Source organism: Geotrypetes seraphini, chromosome 6 (genome assembly GCF_902459505.1).
Source record: "Geotrypetes seraphini chromosome 6, aGeoSer1.1, whole genome shotgun sequence".
Lineage (NCBI taxonomy): Eukaryota > Metazoa > Chordata > Amphibia > Gymnophiona > Dermophiidae > Geotrypetes > Geotrypetes seraphini.
This window is the reverse complement of record NC_047089.1, coordinates 146,636,841-146,657,147: the sequence shown is the minus strand read 5'-3', so window position 1 is coordinate 146,657,147 and position 20,307 is coordinate 146,636,841. Positions and strand designations below refer to the sequence as shown.

Genomic DNA, 20,307 nt, shown 5'->3' with positions numbered 1-20,307 from the left:
GGCAGTTTCGGGGAGTCCCGCCGGCTCAGCTGATCGGGGTTTCCCCTGCTTCGATTAGCTGATGGCAGACTTTGGTGCCAGTTAGAGAATCCGGAGGTTAGTGTTAAGCAGCAAGTACTCCCACATTACTCTATTCGGGACCAAGCAATAACCACAACATTTGCACACTACCTGCAACAAAATATATTTTAAAATATCCCTCAAAAGTGCTGCATTAACTCTGGGCTTAGCACACAGTAAAATCCTGCATTACCATATGTTCAGCCCAGATTCTAGGGCATTTTATTACAAAGTTCCCTACATCAAGTTTATCTAAATGCATTGATTTCATGCCTGTGAAGCACTCTATATATGCACATCCCAACCTGCAGTAATAGAGGACGTTTGCCCTAGTATTCTAGTCACTTGAACAAGAACCAGTATGCAGTAGTGCTGCCCGATTTACGATTCAAATCGATTCAGTTCACTACGAATTGATTTGTATTTACAAAAAAAATCAGCCTCAACGATTCAGGGGCCAACCCTCCTCCCCGCGCCTTCAGTCTCCTAAAGCAGGAGTGGCAGCAACGCCTCTTGCTGGTCATCCATTGACACTGCCGCTCCTGCTTTAGGGGACGAGGGGGAGGATCAGTCAGGAAGTGCTGCAGTGTCTTCCTGTTTCCCCCCTGGCCTCTCGGTCTTACCTTTACTTAATTTCAGCAGCGGAGCAGCCTGCAGAGAGGATCACTGGTGCTGTAGCGATCCTTGCAGGCTGCCATTGTACTCAGGAGCATGTTCAATCTGCCGCATTCCTGCCCATGATGTCAGAAAAGAGACGGGACTGCAGCAGAGGGAACGTGCTCCTGAGGACGACGGCAGCCTGCAAAGATCGCTACAGCACCGGTGATCCTCTTTGCAGGCTGCTACGCTGCTGTAATTAAGTAAAGGTAAGACCAGGAGGCCAGGGGGGAACATGCAGGCCTTTGGGGGGGGGGGGGTGCAGTCCTTCAGGGGGGCCTTGGTGTAGAAGTACAAGGAGGGAGGGAGAGAAGGGGTGGTTCAAAAAGACATGCATATGCCAGACTGGGGGAGGGGGAAGAAATAATGGGTCTAAAAACAGAGGAGAGGGAGAGAGATGGTGGACAATGGGATTTAGGGAGGGAAGAACAGAAAGGGAGAGAAGTTGGACACAAGGGATGGTGTAGAGAGGGGAGGATAGAGATACTGGATAAGAGGGTAGTTGGGAAGAGAATGGGAGAGATGGTGAACCTTGGGGTGGTGGGGAAGGAGGGAGAAATGCTGGATGAAAAGGTAGTTGAGAAAAGGAGAGATGGTGAATCTGGGGATAGGGGGGTCCATCAGTGCAGCTGCGGGAATGGAGACAAAAAAAAAGAAAGATGCCAGACCTCCAGGGGAGAGAAGGGAAATGGAAGGGGAGGACAGAGATGGAAAATGGACGGTTAGCACAGAGAAAGAAGAAAACGACAAATGGGCAGGAGATCCTGCAAGCAAGTTATCAGAAGACAACCAGAGCCTGGGACCAACATGATTTGAATAATGACCAGATAACAAAAGGTCGAAAAAATAATTTTATTTTCTGTTTTGTGATTACAATATGTCAGATTTGAAATGTCCTGCCAGAGCTGCTGTTAGATAGCAAGAGTGAACTAGGACTTAAAAGAGAGAGGAAAAGTCTTTTTTGTTTATTTTGTTTACACCACAGACCAGTGTGGGGTAGGAGAGGGCAAAGGGGGTGAAGAAGCTATAAAAGGGGTGAAGAGGCTATAAAATAAGCCCACCAGGATATTTGAAAAAAAACACCCAATTGGGCAGGAAATCGAATCGAAACATCGATTCAATAGGCTGAATCAAATCAAAAATTTTTCCTGAATCGGGTAGCACTAGTTGTAGAAATATTTATTTGGGAGTCAATCCTGAATTAAGAATGAATACAAAGAAAGACTGTGAAGAAATAGATTTAAAAAAAACAAAAAACCTAGTTCGAGGGATAACTAACGTGACAGTTTATTTTTTTCCTAAAAACGGGAAATCTACTAATTTTTAGGTAATAGCAGGCTGCTTTGAAGAGGTGACCGGGAAGCCGGGATGGAGGGAGAGAAGGAACGCGGGCCAAATCTCGGGCCAAAGTAAGGGTCAAATTTAATTCCCCTTTGGGCCAAATTTGACACCCCTGCCCTAGAATAACTCCCACGTATTCCAACTGTTTCTCTCATCTTGCCTAGAAGTAATTTCTCAAGACTTCCCTCGCCTGAAGCTTCAGATCCCCCTGCTCTCCCCCCCAAACAAGAACTTCCAGTGATCCCCAGCAGAAACCTCTCTGCGCAAGTCCTCCATCATGTCCCCCAACCATAACACCACTTGTTCCTCTTACCTTCCCCCATTAGTTAATGCCAAAAGCTTCCCCAACCTTCCTAACCTCCCAACCCCCAGCCCTTACCAGTGCTCTCACCACCGGTGTGTTGCGACTTTCAGCTATTGATGGATGCTGCGCAGCGGACAAGCGTGGCTGATTTGCCCTGAAGCCGGTTCATGATCTCACGGGATGCAGCTGCGTCTTGGGCCCCGCCGGCTCTTCCTTTACGCACCTGGGCTTCCTTCTAACTCTGAGCCCGGCGAGAAGCAGGCACTGCCAGGCCAGCTACTATCGCTGGCTCCATCAGGGGAGTAGGGGGCCCTCCATGCGGCCTGGTCTCCCTCACCTAAGCAAAGTCTGGGACCATGGCTCCTGCTCTACCAACCGCCAAACAACGCCAGACTGAGCTGATGGCCCCACTCGAGTGTGCTCCCACAGCCACGTTGCTACCCCTGTCCCCCCAGCGCAGCCAATCATGAGCTCTGCAAAGGAAAGGTGGCAGAGGCATTGGCCAATTGCAGAACCGCCTATAGGTGAGGAAGGAGGAAAACCTTGGTTACCATCTTTGTGCATTGTTGTTTGATTGGGACAGAAGTTGCCTGTGCCTGTAGATCTGCGGCTGTCATCTCGCAATGTCATGCAAGATGACAGCCGGGCGCTCACCTAAATTTGCCTGGCACTCTGCCTGGCTAAGAGATGCTAGGGAGAACACAGCAGTAGGTTGCTCTCTTTCTGAAAACGGGACATTTCAGCGTCCCGAAGCTGTGCTTGGGGACAACGAGACAGGCTACCTAAAAACGGGATGGTCCCGTTCAAAATGGGACATATGGTCATGTTAGGGATAACCCAACTCAGACATCCAGAAACTAACTTCCAATTGTTTGTAGTTTCAAGTTTCAAGTTTAATATATTTCTTGATTGATCGCTTAGTCAGATTTCAAAGCGATTAACAATTTAAAATACATTCATTAGCAATTACATTCATTAGCAATATAAACAATACAATACAAACTTTGAATAGTGACATTAAGTTAAAAACTAAAACATCATTTAAGAAACATAGGGAAGAAAGGGATAGCAAAATACAACTAGGAATAGTAAAGCAATACAAAGAAAAGTATAAAAGGAAGATAAATTAAAACATAATTTAATAATGGCCTAGGGGCTACTAAAAGCATCTTTAAAAAGGAAGGTTTTAAAATTACTTTTAAATTTACCGAGGTCCTGCTCCATACGTAAGTAAATTGGGAGAGAATTCCATGTCTTGGACTGATACAAAAATCAGGATGGCATGAACTCTGAGGACTTTCTTAAGAGATGAGATTCCACATGTGACCCTAAGAGGAGGAATGCTGGCCTAGTGCCTAACCCTCAGTAAGCCTGGTTCTAAGAGAGAGGTTCTAGAGGATCTGCATTAAAGACAGTTTTCACTTTGGTAGGATTTTTCTGCCCTTTCTTATTTTTCTTCCAGGTGTTAAGTACTTCTGCACCACTGTATGGCCAGGAAACATCGTATTGCCAAAGCTTCTACTGCGTTTTTAGCGCACGCTAAATTGCCACGTGCGCTAGACGCTAATGCCAGCATTGAGCTGGCATTAGTTCTAGCTGCGTAGCGTGAATTTAGCGCGTGTTAAAAACGCTATCGCAGCTTAGTAAAAGGAGCCCTTTGTGTGATTTGCACCCTATATTTTTCTTCCAACAGAAATTCTATGTATTCCTTTCCTTATTAAATTTCCTAATTGCTAAAATAAAAAAAAAACCCACAGAAACCCAGAACACTTTAAATATAATGGCTACACACAAGCATAGATATTCTCTCCTTTTATATGATTTCACTAATTATCTTCTTGCATACCTTCAGCTCATTTCACACTGAAGTAATTTCACAAATAGTCCCCAGGGTAGTGAGGACCCACATGTGAAGATCCACAAGCAATTAACCGGACCCCCCTTCCCTCTCTTTCCCAAAGCACTTCAAGAGATACTTGAGTGGGAAAGTTATACCACTGAGTATAATTCTTGCAAACCCAGGCCAACAATATGCTAGCCCAATAAAGATATAGCACATGCAACTTAGGGCTCCTTTTATCAAGGTGCGGTAGGCGGTTAACGCGCGGAATACCGCGCGTTCAACCGCCTGCCACACTAGTTGCTAACGCCTCCATTGACGAGGCGTTAGTTTTTTGGCGTGCTGCGGGGGGTTAGCGTGTGATGAAATGTCCGACGCGCTAACCCCTGTAGCGCACCTAGATAAAAGGAGCCCATAATCTCCTTCATTTCCTGCCCAAAGAAAAATATTTATGAGAGACAAACCTTGTAGAGTTCCTTTGCCCTGCCTGATTGCTTTGCTGTCCGCTACCCTGTAGAGGAGAATCCCGACGAGACAAAACAGGAGACCTGGACGTTGTCCTCACGGGAACCTGAAGTAAAAATTGCATAACTACATTATTAAACACATGAATACACAGCCCTGCTTTGTTGCTCTTTGATAGAATACACAAGAAAATTTAGAAGGCTATTCTAAACGAAATATTGGGAATACAATTTATTTATAAAGCTGCAAAAATGTGGCTACAAAATCTGGTAGCATTCCTGTTTCACAAGCAATGAATCTACATGACCTCCATATGAACTCACACATCCATGCCATTTGAAAAAAAAAAAAAAAAAAAGAACTTGTACTTTAAATTGGGTGGGTAAGAGATAAAACAGTTTACTGAGATTACATGAAAATTAGGAAACCAAGTTAAAAAACAAAACAAAAAGCTCATGAGCACAAGCAAGAGATGAAGACTGAGAAGGAAGCAAAACACTGAATAAATTTAAAATTATGCAAAGAAAAAAAAAGCAAGCATTGTTAAATGCACACTAATAAAAGTGCACATATCATAATGCTTTTTTTACATGTACATTAACACATCACATATGGGAGATAGCTGTGACAGAAACCACCCAGTTTTAGGCTGCAGGAAGGTAGATAAATGTGCATAAATCAATTATAGAATACCTGTTAGCAGAAAAAAATGCATTATGACAGGGATGGTCAATATCAATTCTCAAGGTCCACAACTCAGTCAGATTTCCCCAATGAATATATGCATGAGATATATTTGCACACACTGCCTTCATTGTATGCCAATGGATCTCATACATATTCACTGGGGAAATCCTGAAAACCCAGCTCGGTTGCGGACTTTTGAGGATTAATATTGAGCACCCCTGGACTATGATTTGATGGTGCATACTCTACAAGTGGGAATGCACATGAGCAGAGTTTTGGCGCAGCACTGGTAAAGTAATACATATGTAAAATTATAGTATTCTATGTTATAACACTCAGAAGCAGGTATTGCACCAGCTGTAGGGCTAGTGGAAGTGTTATGCCTTAAAATGCAAGTACTGTATATTTTCTGCTACTTGTTCTAGCACTGTATAAATATTTAAGTGCCCAAATTTAGCCCATGCTCAATCCCAATGACAAAGTACAAGCTATCAAATCATGGAGCATACCTTTCTGCTGGTCACCATAGATAATGCTCTATAATTTCAGGATTTATTTCATTTACAGTTTTAGGATTTGTCACAACTTTTCACCATTAAAAAAACAAGGCCTTCTTGAATTGTATATAAAATTCAAGGGAAATTCTTCTGAGCAGAAACAACAGATTTGGGTAACAACTTATACTATACATCAGTGTCCCACAAACTTTTTCAAGCTGCAGCACACTAAACTTGGGGCTGCGGCTGGAGGGCCTCCGGGCATGTGTGGATGGTGACATGATGACATCACGTGCATGTGTAACATCATCACACTGACGTCTGTGCATGCGCGGAGGCCCTCCAGATGGAGCCCTGAGGTTGCTAACCCTGAAATTAGTACACTAGTGGGGGGGAGAGGGCGGAGAGGAGGAGAGGTGCTGGTGAGGTGTTGGCACCAGCTGACTGCCTACAGGATGTGCATCCTGCCATGAAAGGCACGTCTTATAGGTAGTCAGCCGGCACTGGCGCCTCTCCTCCTCGCTAGCATCTCAAGGCACACCCAGAATCTCACTGTGGCACACTATGCAGTTTGCACTACACTGCTATAAATTAACATATTTTATTGAAGCATGAGCTCTTTAGAACATGAGTCTATGTTGTCAGATGTTCTTTTGAGAATCGTCTCATTGATGGCTCATGACTCAACAAAGCCATTGGTATAGAAGGTGCCTCTAGACTCTTGCTATATTTCCAGATCTGTTACTGTTCTTCTGACATTCAACCCAGGTCTGCCTATCATGCTGTCTCCTTCTCACTAAATGCAAGTATTTTAAAGAGTTTATTTGCGGTTTCAATACAAAAATGCTAACTTTTACAAAAAAAAAACGTGAATAACATTTAAAAAAGTTATTTGCGGTTTTTTTCATATTTGCGCCTTATGCCAGAATGTATCCACCGTGAATACGGAGGGAAAAGTATACTTTTTACAGAAAGAGTGGTAGATGTGTTGAATGTCTACACCATTTCTACCAGGAGACTAAAGATTGTCTGAAATTCAAGAAAGCATGGGATAGGCACGTAGCATCTCTTAGGGACAGGAGAAGATAGTGGACACTGTGGTTGGGCAGACTGGATAGTCCATTTGGATTTTATCTTACATCATATGTTTCTATGTATCTATAAAATTCAACATGTTTCTGGGAGTTGACACTGTTCACCTACTCAACTGAATGAGAAAGAGAAATAGAGCGAGAGCTACCTTTGAGAAAGTCCTAAATGTACTGTTCTAGCTGTCAGTACAAGAGAGATGCATGCATAGGCCTTAGGAGCTTGGCAGTGGCACTAATCACATGCGTGTTGAAAAAAATCCTGGCAGGGGTTATGTTCTTGCATAACTTTGCTCATGTTATTTGCAAAATGACCAAAATTATATATTTCAAAAAGAACACAAACTGAGGCAGGGTAAGGGCATGTGAAAGTTATATTTTCAGTGACAAAATCCAGCTGCTGAACGTGTAATAAACATCCAAGTGATGATGGATAAAACAGCAGGTCTAATTTCAACATTACAATGCGTTTAAAGATCAGATGTGGGTTTCCAATGCCAGCAGTTGTATGGATAGAACTGCTGCAAATATAACCAACTTTAAATGTATAATTTAAAATAAGTTAAATTGTAGCCACACCACCAAGTATTGACTTTTACGAGTTTATTACCGCCCTGAACCAGAAAGCACAGTTACTTACCGTAACAGGTGTTATCCAGGGACAGCAGGCATATATTCTCACATGTGGGTGACGTCATCTACGGAGCCCCGGCGCGGACAGCTTTTCAAGCAAACTTGATTGAAGTTTCAAGTTTGCACACTGCACCACGCATGTGCGTGCCTTCTCGCCCACTAGAGGGCGCATCCCACCTCGTGGTCCTCAGTTCCATAACTAGCAAGGAAGCCATCCCCGGGGAGGCGGGCGGGTTGTGAGAATATATGCCTGCTGTCCCTGGATAACACCTGTTACGGTAAGTAACTGTGCTTTATCCCAGGACAAGCAGGCATGATATTCTCACATGTGGGTGACCTCCAAGCTAACCAAAAAAGGGCAGGTGGGAGGATGGCAATTTAGGAAAACAGATTTTGCAAAACTGACTGGCCAAACCGGCCGTCACTCCTGGATAAAGTGTCCAGACAGTAATGAGAGGTGAATGTATGAACCGAAGACCAAGTGGCAGCCTTACATATGTCCTCCATCGGAGTGGATCGGAGGAAAGCTATCGAAGCTGCCATCGCTCGGGACCTTGTGCCCCGTGACTCGACCCGGGGGAGGAAGGCCAGCCTGAGCGTAGCAAAAGGAAATGCAAGCGGCCAACCAGTTAGACAGAGTGCGCTTGGAAACTGGATGCCCTAATCGATTGGGATCGAAGGACAAAAACAATTGAGGAACCTTCCGATGAGGCCTGGTGCGTTGAAGATAAAATGCCAACGCCCTCTTACAGTCAAGCGTGTGAAGCGCCGTCTCGCCAGGATGGGAGTGGGGCTTCGTGAAGTACACAGGAAGGACAATGGACTGATTGAGGTGGAAGTCAGAAACAACTTTAGGTAAAAACTTAGGATGGGTGCGGAGAACCACCTTGTCGTGATGAAAGACAGTGAAAGGGGGGTCCGCAACCAAGGCTTGCAACTCCCCGATCCGCCTGGCGGAGGTGAGGGCAATTAGAAACACCGCCTTCCAAGTCAGAAATTTCAAGAGGGACTTGTTGAGTGGCTCAAACGGGGGTTTCATCAGTTGAGCCAGAACCACATTCAAATTCCACACGACAGACGGAGGTTTAAGAGGGGGACAAACCCTGAGTAACCCTTTCATGAAGCGTGTCACCAAGGGATGGAGTGACAGAGGGCGTCCCTCCAGAGGTTGGTGGAAAGCAGAAATCGCACTGAGATGAACCCGCACCGAAGCGGTTTTCAAGCCGGAGCGCGACAAATGAAACAAATATTCTAAAACCGAGGATACCGGAACTGATACCGGATCCAGGTGAAAAGACGAGCACCAGGTGGAAAACCTGGTCCATTTCTGCGCATAGCAAAGCCTCGTCGAGATCTTGCGGGAGGCTTCCAACACCTCCTTCACCGATTGAGACAGGTCCGGAGGAGTCAGGGAACAAGAAACCAGACTGTCAGGTGCAATGACTGCAGATTGGGATGTAACATGGATCCTTGACTCTGAGACAGCAGAGAAGGAGAGACAGGCAGGGGAAGAGGCTCTCTGGCACTGAGCTGGAGCAGCAGGGAGAACCAGTGCTGACGCGGCCACCGAGGTGCTATGAGAATCATCGTGGCCGTGGACGATTTTAGGTGTACCAACGTTCGCATGATCAGAGGGAACGGAGGGAATGCATACAGGAACCTCCCTTCCCAGTCGAGTAGGAAGGCATCCGCTTCCAGACGGTCCTGCGAGTACATCCGAGAACAATATAGTGGTAGTTTGTGTGTCTCCGGAGAGGCAAACAGATCCACCTGTGGCGTTCCCCAGCGAGCGAAGACCTCGCGTAGAACTGCTGAGTGTAGAGTCCACTCGTGCGGTTGCAGAAGTCGACTCAGTTTGTCCGCCAGGCAATTCCGTTCTCCTTGGATGTAGACTGCCCGGAGGAAGATGTTCCGGGAGGCCGCCCACTCCCAGAGGCGAAGAGCTTCGGAGCAGAGGGGCCATGACCCTGTTCCTCCCTGCTTGTTCACATAATACATTGCCACCTGATTGTCCGTGCGGACGAGGACCACCTGGTCCTGCAATATGTGAACGAAGGCTCGGAGTGCTAGGAAGATGGCTCGCAGCTCTAGCACGTTGATATGACACTGACGGTCTTCTGACGACCACAGGCCCTGCGTGCGAAGACCGTCGAGATGGGCTCCCCACGCGTACTCCGAGGAGTCCGTGGTCAGGACCTTGCGAAAAGGCGGAGTGCGAAACAATAGCCCCATGGACAGATTTGAAGAGTCTGTCCACCAACGCAGCGATTTCCGCAAGGGCGGAGTTACCGAAATGAGGCGAGACACTGGGTCGCACTCCTGGCGCCACTGGGACGCGAGGGTCCACTGAGGGATCCTCAGGTGTAGCCTCGCAAACGGCGTGACATGTACCGTCGAGGCCATATGGCCCAGCAGCATCATCATGCGCTTGGCCGACACCCTCGATAGTTGGGAGACCTGGCGGCTCATCCGTACCAAGGTTTCCACCCGCTGGGTCGGCAGGTAGGAGCGTAGGCGCACCGTGTCCAGCACCGCACCTATGAATTGAAGAGACTGCGACGGTCTCAACTGAGACTTTGGAAAGTTTATCTCGAACCCGAGAGTTTGCAGGAAGGCAATAGACTGTCGGGTCGCTGAGATAACCCCCTCCCTGGTCGGGGCTTTGATGAGCCAATCGTCCAGGTAAGGGAACACATGGAGTCCACGTGCCCTGAGGGCTGCTGCCACCACCACCATGCACTTCGTGAATACTCGTGGGGACGCGGCCAGGCCGAAGGGCAGTACCCTGTACTGGAGGTGGAGGTCCCCCACCTGGAATCGTAAGAATCTTCGACAGGCGGGGTGCACCGGAACATGGGTGTATGCTTCCTTCAGGTCGAGGGAGCACATCCAGTCCCCTTCCCCCAAGAGGGGGTACAAAACTGGGAGAGATAGCATTCGAAACTTCTCCCGGGCCAGGAATTTGTTGAGCTTCCTGAGGTCCAGTATGGGGCGCAGGTCCCCGGTCTTTTTTGGGACCAAAAAGTAGCGGGAGTAAAACCCCGTACCCCACTGGTCCTTGGGGACCGGCTCGACCGCCCGAAGCTTCAAGAGGGCTTTGGCTTCGGTTATAAGGGTCGGTAGCTGCGAACGGTTGCAGGGGACTAAACTTGGGGGACTGTCCGGCGGCGAGGACACAAAGTTGAGCGAGTAGCCCTCGGAGACGATCCGGAGCACCCAAGCGTCTGAGGTAATCCCGGTCCATGCCTCCCGGAAGAACCGAAGACGGCCCCCGATAGGAAGGGGTTCCTGAGAAAGTGCGGAGGGGAACCCGCCCCGTCCGCTCATCCCGTCAAAAGGAAGGCGCTGGCTTAGAAGGGCCCTGCGCCGGGGCTTGGGGTTGTCCCCCTCTGCCTCGCTGAGACGGACGTCTCGGAGGCGGTCTCGAGAAAGCCGGGGTCGACTTCTGAGGGTATCGGCGCGGCGGAGGTCGAAAGGGTTTCTGCGGCGGGGGTCTAGGTTTGGGGCGGACCAGGGATGCTAGAGAGCGCTCCTGTTCCGACAAGCGCTTGGTCGCCGCATCCAATGACTCGTCGAATAACTCGGACCCCACACAAGGCAAGTCTGCCAGGCGTTCCTGCAGGTTTGGGTCCATGTCGAGGGTGCGAAGCCAGGCCAAGCGGCGCATGGCCACCGCGAGGGCCGACACCCTCGAAACCAGCTCAAAGGCGTCGTACACTGCATGGAATAGGTACAACCGCAATTGAGACAGGTTGGACATAAACTTGTCGAATCCTGCTCTTTGGGAGTCCGGTAACGAGTTTCGATATTGAGGAAGGTCCTTCACCATACCACGCAAAAAGGAGGAAAAGGTGAAGGCGTAGTTTAGAACCCTGGTGGCCATCAGGGAATTTGAATAGAGGCGGCGGCCAAACTTGTCCAGGGTCCGCCCCTCCCTGCCTGGTGGAACCGCCGCAGAAACCCGTGAGGGCTGTGATTTTTTAAGAGCAGACTCCACCAGAAGAGACTGGTGTGAGAGCTGCGCCTTATCGAACCCTTTAGGGGGAATCATCCTATACTTCGATTCCATCTTTGAAGGCACAGACGTGACTGTAAGAGGGTTTGACAAGTTCTTCAGCCAGGTTTGCAGAAGGACACTGTTGAGAGGGAGTCTAGGCACCTCCCTAGGAAGAATGGGGAGGTCCTGTTCCTCCAAAAATTCTTTGGAATACCGAGAGCCTACCATCAGGTCAATCCCCAGGGCTTGGGCCATGTCCTGAACGAAGGATGATAATGAGGACGGCCTAGCCTGGGGAGAGGGGGTTCTCGACCGCCCCACCGAGGAGAGGGGGGAGGCCTCATGGGAATAATGAGGATCCCTAACCGATCCCGAATCCCAGGATCCCCTCTCGAGGGCCCTCGAGGGGGAAGGGGAAGTTGTCCTCCTCGCAGAACCCTTGGGTGAGGACCCCGGGGTTCGTGGGACACTCTCCCGTTTCCTCGGCGAGGCGGCCCGGGAAGACTTCCCATGGGGTGAGCGGAGGAGCCTCGGGTTGTCGAGGCGTAACTCCGACACCTGCAACGCCTCGCCCCTGAACGACAAGGAACGGTCGCGCCGAGGCGAGCCTCGGGGCCGCTTAGACTTCCTCGATCGACGCCCCGTCCGAGGTCGCGTCGAGGGCGAGGCGTGTCTGGAAGACCCGGAGGAAGAGGAGGAAAGACGGCGCACTCTGCGCAACTTTTCTTTGGGCCTTACACTCCGCTCAGGGGGTTCCCCCGAGGTCGAGGTCCGGGGCGGGGCCGAGACCGAGGTGAACGGGGTCCCAGTACCCGAGACCGAGGTCGCCGAGGCCGGGGCTCCCGAGGGAGCCGAGGCCGGGGCCTCCGAGACCGAAGGCGTCCAGGCCGAGGTCGAGGCCGCCGGAACCGCAGCACGCTGCAACACTTCCAGGGCTCCCGACAGCTCCGATGAGATCAGAGCTCGGAGGAGATCCTGGAAGGCCGGAATCCCCACGAAGGTGGGGAGTTCCGAGTCCGGGGCACACTCCCTGGAGGGCGACCTTGGTCTCGAGTATTCCCTCAGGGTGTGCGGAGTCGAGGTCCGATGCGGGGCCGGGGTCGACCCACCCGCCTTGGCCTGACTCGAGGATGGCTTCTTTGCTGAAGGGGATGGAACAGAGGACTTACCCGAAGCTTGCTTCACTGACGACGTCTTCGAGGAAGAGGGCCGAGGCGAGGCCGAGGCCCCCGAGGACGCCGAGGCCGAGGTCAAGGCCGGGGCCGAAGCCGAGGCCGACGTCGAGGCCTTAGGCGGCGCGTCGACGGCGAACAATTCGGCCATTCTTGCCTTACGGCGACGGAGGGCCCTGTTTTGGAAGGTAGCACAGCGATCACACGAGTCTGTCGGATGTTCGGGCCCAAGACAGACAATGCACCACCGGTGAGGGTCAGTGATGGAAAGCAACCTCTCACACCGGCTGCACTTTTTGAATCCCGTAACAGGACGGGACATCCACGAAGAAAAAGAAGAAAGGCCGGGAACGTACCGACGTCCCGCGGCCACGGCTTCCGGGAGCCCCCGGAACCCGACGAAAAACGAAAGACTTTTTTTTTTTTTTTTTTTTTTTTTAAAAGAAACGAAAGGAAAAGAGTACCGCGAACTAATTCGAAGGGAAAAACAAACTAAACGCGGCAGCTAGAAGGCAAAAACACTGGAGCTCAGATCCACAGGGCTTTCTTGCTCCGCGGAAAAAATTTGAACTGAGGACCACGAGGTGGGATGCGCCCTCTAGTGGGCGAGAAGGCACGCACATGCGTGGTGCAGTGTGCAAACTTGAAACTTCAATCAAGTTTGCTTGAAAAGCTGTCCGCGCCGGGGCTCCGTAGATGACGTCACCCACATGTGAGAATATCATGCCTGCTTGTCCTGGGATAAATTGTATTTCATGTGCTAGGAAGACACCTGAAATTTAACCTTTAAAATATTAGACATTAACATGCTATCTAAATGTTAAGCATATGCAGAAGAGGGTGGCGTAGTGGTTAGAGCTAAAGCCTCAGCACCCTGAGGTTATGGATTCAAAACCTGTGCTGCTCTTTGTGACCCTGGGCAATTCACTTTTGTTTCTCCACTGCCTCAAGCACATGATAGATTGTGAGCCCACTGGGATAGACAGGGAAAATGCTTGAAGTACCTTCATGTAAACTGCTTTGAGTGTGGTTATAAAACTACAAAAAGGCAGTATACAAATCCCAATCCCTTTCACTTAATGCACCCACGTATGCTAAACACTACAGCACTGGTTTTGCCCCAGGTTGGTGATCTTATATATCTATCCTCAATCCCTACCCATCCTTTCATTTATATTTTTTTAACAGTTTTGTCAACGCAGATGCTGCACATGAAACTTTAGCAGGAGAATGAGAGGGTGTAAGATGAATATGAAGGGGGAAAGACTCAAAAGTAATCTAAGGAAATACTTCTTCATGGAAAAGATGGAATGACTCTCAGAGGAGGTAGTTGAGACAAAAATTGTTTCTGAATTCAAGAAAGTATGAGATAGGCATGTGAGACCTCTTAGGAGGAAGAGATAGCAGATGATGTGGATGCCTGACTGGATGAACCATGTGATCTTTATCTGCTATCATTTTCTGTGTTTCTATACAGCCAACTTGTTTATTCATGCAATCTCATCTTTAGCTTATTTTGCACCGATGTGATAAAAGCAGAATAACTCAGTCACTAAAGTATTTAGCATAAGAAATCTTTCCTGTTGTGTAGGTTTCCTGGGAAAGTATACCATTTTTGTACATAAACATTTAGTACAGTAACAAGTGGACACACTTGTTCCTCATGTCACTCTCTTAAAAAAGGAAATTGGTTTAAAAAAAAAAGGGCCCTACCATCTTATGGGCTTATTTGTCTAATGTTTCTAAGCAACAGGCTACATAATCCTTTCAAAGTGCAGACCTGCTGTCCTGCTACTCCTTACCCTTGGAGGCACCTCGTCACTGTCTGATCTAGCCCAAGCCTTTTGAGTTGGGTCAGGTACCTCCGACTTAGAGTCAGAACTCTGACTTAGCACTTCACTGCGTGAAGGTGGATGTGGGTCCTGAGAACGAAGATGGTGATGTGCAAATTTGGGAGAAGGGTCACTGAAGGAATGGGATCGCGAGACAGGGGAAACATTGTTCTTGAGAGATGCCAGGTGGGACCACTGTACCTTCCAAGAAAATAGAACACAAAACATTCAATGCCATTCTTTATTGATGCTTTTCTATTTTGCAGAAAATCTAAATGCATGGAACAACAAAATGGAAGCTTAGGACTGGAAGAAGGCAAGCGTGTGATGGCACAAATATAAAATAAGGAAAAGGAAGAAGGGCAGGAGGTAATCGTAGACAAGCATACATAACATTAATTTAAAACAAATCCTTAAGTACACACACTGACCATGTAGTAAAATGATATATTCCAAAACCCAAAATAAACATCTATGATTGAAACAAGTCATTTGAAATTTACAGAAATAAACACATGTAAGAATTGAATCAAACACACAAATCTGATACATCTGGCTTGTAAATATACTGGCAAAACATTTCAAAATATGACTTATATGAATCATCTGAAAACAAGAGAAGTGACCCAATGATCTCCACAGACAAATCCATGAAGAAACAAAAACCAATGTGTAGAAATGATGTTCATGAGATGATTTTTATTAATATTAAAGTAATATTAAAACTTGGCAAACCACATAAAAACCTCTAAGATGCAGTCCGCTGAAAAGCTTTGGATCCTGGACCCAACACGGTCCATGTTTCAACAGATTGTCTTCTTCAGGGGTCCCTATGAAGTCCTGTGGTAAAGATACGTGGATAAAAATGCCAGTCGAAAATAAACTGATCCGTAAAAGCTGTGTGCAAGACATAAGCTCAAAAAGCTTTTACGGATCAGTTTATTTTCGACTGACATTTTTATCCACATATCTTTACCACAGGACTTCATAGGGACCCCTTAAGAAGACATTCTGTCGAAACACGGACCGTGTTGGGTCCAGGGTCCAAAGCTTTTCAGCGGACTGCGTCCTAGAGGTTTTTATGTGGTTTGCCAAGTTTTAATATTATTTTAATATTAATAAAGTCCATCTCAGGAACATCATTTCTCCACATTGTTTTTTGTTTCTTATATGAATCATCTACAAGTAAAGTGACTTATTAGGAACAGGGGGGGAAGAGCAATGCTGCCAGATACAGTTATACACCACAGCTTCACTTGTTTATCTCCCAGACTGACCACAAGTTGATACAAAAGTTTTCTTAAATCAGATTTGTACTGCCCTCCAAATCCCCACATCCCTCCTATAACAAAAAGATCTGAAACTGGAATAAAACAGACAAGCTAGCTTTTAGTTAATATTTGTGTAAGCAGGCATTTCTAACTTATATAGGTAGCTTCTTCCCCCCTCTCCCCCACGCCAGGTATACCAAAATTCTGAACATATATGTAATATCACAAATATACATAACAGATCCAATACATTTTACAGATTTTCTCTTCCTTTTCTATATGATAATCTTTCTAGTTAAGTAGGTAAATCATTCTGGAATACTTGGGTTGTGTATCTCTGGTCATGAGTTCCTGTGTAGAGAGCCTCATTTACATTTTTCTGCTCTGCCTCCCATTCCTCTGGGCTGGGCTGTAACACCTCAATTCGTATCAAAGCAGATTATCAGCTCTAGAGAACATAAAACAGGGATCTCCCCAAGAAACAAGTCTGTTATGTTCATATCATAGCATAACACATGAAATAATCATGAAACATCTAAATATTTAATCATATAACGTGATATAACGAACAGGCCACCTGAGCGCAACCTGCACTAATAGTCTTGGGAGTTCTGAAAGATACTCCATAGTCTTCACAATAGTAGTAGTTCTCCCTATCCTTGACTCTACTGGACCCTACTCTTACATCAGAAGACAATGCTCACTTAACGGCACCTATCACAACTGATGACATCTCCTATGCATTGAAAGAGATGGCTAAGAGAAAAACGCCAGGGTCAGATGGCCTCACATCCGAATTCTACTCTACATTCCAAGATCTTTTGTGTTAAGAACATAAGAACATAAGAGTTGCCTCCACTGGGTCAGACCAGAGGGCCATCAGGCCCAGCAGTCCGCACCCGTGGTGGCCCATCAGGTCCACGACCTGTTAAGTGGTTCCTGCCTTTTCCTATAACCTATCTCTAAATCTATCTGTACCCTTTAATTCTATCTGTACCCCTCAATCCCCTTATCCTTCAGGAATTTATCTAAACCTTCCTTGAACCCCCGTAGCGTGCCCTGCCCTATCACAATCTCCGGGAGCGCATTCCATGTGTCCACCACCCTCTGGTTTGTTCTAAACCTGTCCCCTTTCAATTTCTCTGAGTGCCCCCTTGTACTTGCGGTTCTGAAGAATCTGTCCCTGTCTACCTTCTCTATGCCTTTCAGGATTTTGAAGGTTTCTATCATGTCTCCTCTAAGTCTCCGCTTCTCCAGGGAGAAGAGCCCCAGCTTTTCTAACCTGTCAGCATATGACAGGTTTTCCATACCTTTTATCAATTTAGTTGCCCTTCTCTGAACTCCCTCAAGTATTGCCATGTCCTTCCTGAGGTACGGTGACCAGTACTGGACACAGTACTCCAGATGCGGGCGCACCATTGCCCGATACAGCGGCATGATGACTTCCTTTGTCCTGGTCGTGATACCCTTTTTGATGATACCCAAAATTCTGTTTGCTTTCTTGGAAGCTGCTGCACATTGTGCCGATGCTTTCATTGTTGTATCCACCAACACACCTAGGTCTCTTTCAAGGTTACTTACCCCTAGCAGTGATCCCCCCATTTTGTAGCTGAACATCAGGTTCTTTTTCCCTACATGCATGACCTTGCATTTCTCTACATTGAAGCTCATTTGCCACTTTTTTGCCCATTCTTCCAGTCTCGCTAGGTCCCTTTGCAGGTCTTCACAGTCTTCCGTGGTTCTAACCCTACTGCAGAGTTTGGTGTCGTCTGCAAATTTAATAACCTCACATTTCGTCCCCCGTCTCCAGGTCGTTTATGAAGATATTGAACAGGAGCGGTCCCAGTACAGACCCCTGCGGAACTCCGCTCGTGACCCATCGCCAGTCTGAGTATTGGCCCTTCACTTCAACCCTCTGTTTCCTGCCCTCCAACCAGTGTTTAATCCATCGATAGACATCCCCTTTCACCCCGTGGTTCCCCAGCTTTTTGAGCAGCCGTTCATGGGGTACCTTGTCGAAGGCCTTTTGGAAGTCAAGGTAAATGATGTCAATGGATTCCCCTTTGTCCACCTAGTTATTAATCCCTTCAAAGAAGTGCAGTAAGTTTGTGAGGCACGACCTTCCCTTGCAGAAGCCGTGCTGGCTCGCCCTCAGCTGTCCATTGTTTTTTATGTGTTCGCAGATGCTGTCCTTAACCAGTGCTTCCATCATCCTTCCCGGAACCGAGGTCAAGCTCACCGGCCTGTAGTTTCCTGGGACACCCCTCGATCCCTTCTTGAAGATAGGCGTGACATTTGCTATTTTCCAGTCCTCCGGGATCTTGCCAGTTTTTAAGGATAGGATATATATTTGCTGGAGTGTTTCCGCTATTTCGTTTCTCAGTTCTTTTAGTACCCTTGGGTGGATTCCGTTCGGGCCTGGTGATTTGTCGCTCTTCAATCTGTCTATCTGTTGGAGGACATCCTCTTGGCTTACCTCTATTTGCTCCAGTTTTTCATCTTGATCCCCACTTATGATCTCCTCGGGCTCCGGAACATTGGATGTGTCCTCGCTCGTGAAAACCGACGAGAAGAACTTGTTTAACCTGTTGGCTACCTCTTTTTCCTCCTTTACCACTCCCTTTCTGTCTCCATCATCCAACGGTCCCACTTCCTCCCTTGCCGGTTGCTTTCCCTTTACGTACCTGAAGAACGGTTTGAAGTTTCTCGCTTCCCTCGCCAGCCTCTCTTCATATTCTCTTTTTGCTTCCCTAACCACTCGGTGACATTCTCTTTGGTGTTTTTTATGTTCCTTCTGGTTGTCTTCAGTCTGGTCATAAGAACATAAGAACATAAGCAATGCCTCTGCTGGGTCAGACCTGAGGTCCATCCTGCCCAGCAGTCCGCTCACGCGGCGGCCCAACAGGTCCAGGACCTGAGCAGTAATCCTCTATTTATACCCTTCTATTCCCTTTTCCAGCAGAAAAATGTCCAATCCTCTCTTAAATCCCAGTACTGTATTCTGCCCTATAACGTCCTCTGGAAGCGCATGCCAAGTGTCCACCACACGTTGGGTAAAGAAGAACTTCATGGCATTTGTACTGAATCTGTCCCCTTTCAACTTTTCCGAATGGCCTCTTGTTCTTTTATTTTTTGAAAGTTTGAAGAATCTGTCCCTCTCTACTCTCTCTATGCCCCTCATGATCTTATAAGTCTCTATCATATCCCCTCTAAGTCTCCTCCAGGGAAAAGAGACCCAGTTTCTCCAGTCTCTTAGCGTATGAAAGGTTTTCCATTCCTTTTATCAGATGTGTCGCTCTTCTCTGAACTCTCTCGAGTAACGCCATATCCTTCTTAAGGTATGGCGACCAAAACTGGACATAGTATTCCAGGTGTGGGCGCACCATCGCCCGATACAGCGGCAGGATAACTTCTTTCGTCCTGGCTGTAATACCCTTCTTGATTATACCTAGCATTCTATTCGCTCTCTTAGCGGCCGCTGCGCACTGTGCAGTCGGCTTCATTGACCTGTTCATCATTACCCCCAAGTCCCTCTCTTGGGTACTCTCATTCAATGACATTCCTCCCATCGTATAGTTGTACCTCGGGTTTCTGCTTCCCACATGCAATACTTTACATTTCTCAACGTTGAACTTCATTTGCCATTTTGTCGCCCATTCTCCTAGTTTGTTCAAGTCCCTTTGCAATTCCTCACAGTCCTCTTTAGTCCGAGCTTCCCTAAATAGTTGGTGTCATCTGCAAATTTTATTATCTCACACTTCGTCCCTGTTTCTAGATCATTTATGAATATATTAAATAACAGCGGCCCGAGCACCGAGCCCTGCGGAACACCACTCGTGACCCTCCTCCAGTCAGAGTAGTGTCCCTTCAACCCTACCCTTTGTTTCCTACCTGCCAACCAGTTTCTGATCCATCTATGTACGTCTCCGTCCACCCCATGGTTCTTCAGTTTCCGGAGTAATCGTTCATGGGGCACCTTGTCAAAGGCTTTTTGAAAATCAAGGTATATGATGTCTATGGGGTCACCTCTGTCCATCTGTTTGTTAATTCCTTCGAAGAAGTGTAGTAAGTTGGTTAGGCACGATCTCCCCCTGCAGAAACCATGTTGGCTGGTTATAAGAAGTTTGTTTCTTTCCAAGTGATCATCGATGCTTTCTTTTATCAGTGCTTCCGCCATTTTTCCGGGAACCGAGGTCAGACTCACTGGTCTGTAGTTTCCCGGGTCACCTCTTGATCCCTTTTTAAAGATGGGCGTGATGTTGGCCGTCTACCAAATCCTACGGGATCACGCCTGTTTTCAGGGATAGATTGCATATTTGCTGCAGTAGTTCTGCTATCTCCTCCTTTAGTTCCTTCAGAACCCTTGGATGGATTCCGTCCGGACCTGGAGATTTGTCTATTTTTAGTTTATCTATCTGCCTGCACACATCTTCAAGGCTCACTTCCATGAATGTTAATTTTTC

General features: G+C 47.5%; 1 protein-coding gene across 5 annotated transcripts in view; it reads right to left on the bottom strand.

Annotated features, from left to right (window-relative positions):
* Window positions 1-20,307, bottom strand: part of MAP4K4 (mitogen-activated protein kinase kinase kinase kinase 4) — a 447,614-nt gene that overhangs the window by 116,140 nt on the left and 311,167 nt on the right. For 3 of the 5 annotated variants that reach the window (XM_033948219.1, XM_033948217.1, XM_033948220.1), the window contains 2 exons: window positions 14,544-14,774; window positions 4,667-4,773 (listed from right to left, as the gene is read on the bottom strand). In XM_033948219.1, the coding sequence (XP_033804110.1) occupies window positions 4,667-4,773; window positions 14,544-14,774 (338 nt within the window). The remainder of the gene's footprint in view (window positions 1-4,666; window positions 4,774-14,543; window positions 14,775-20,307) is intronic. The other 2 variants (XM_033948221.1, XM_033948222.1) reach the window with 1 other exon arrangement.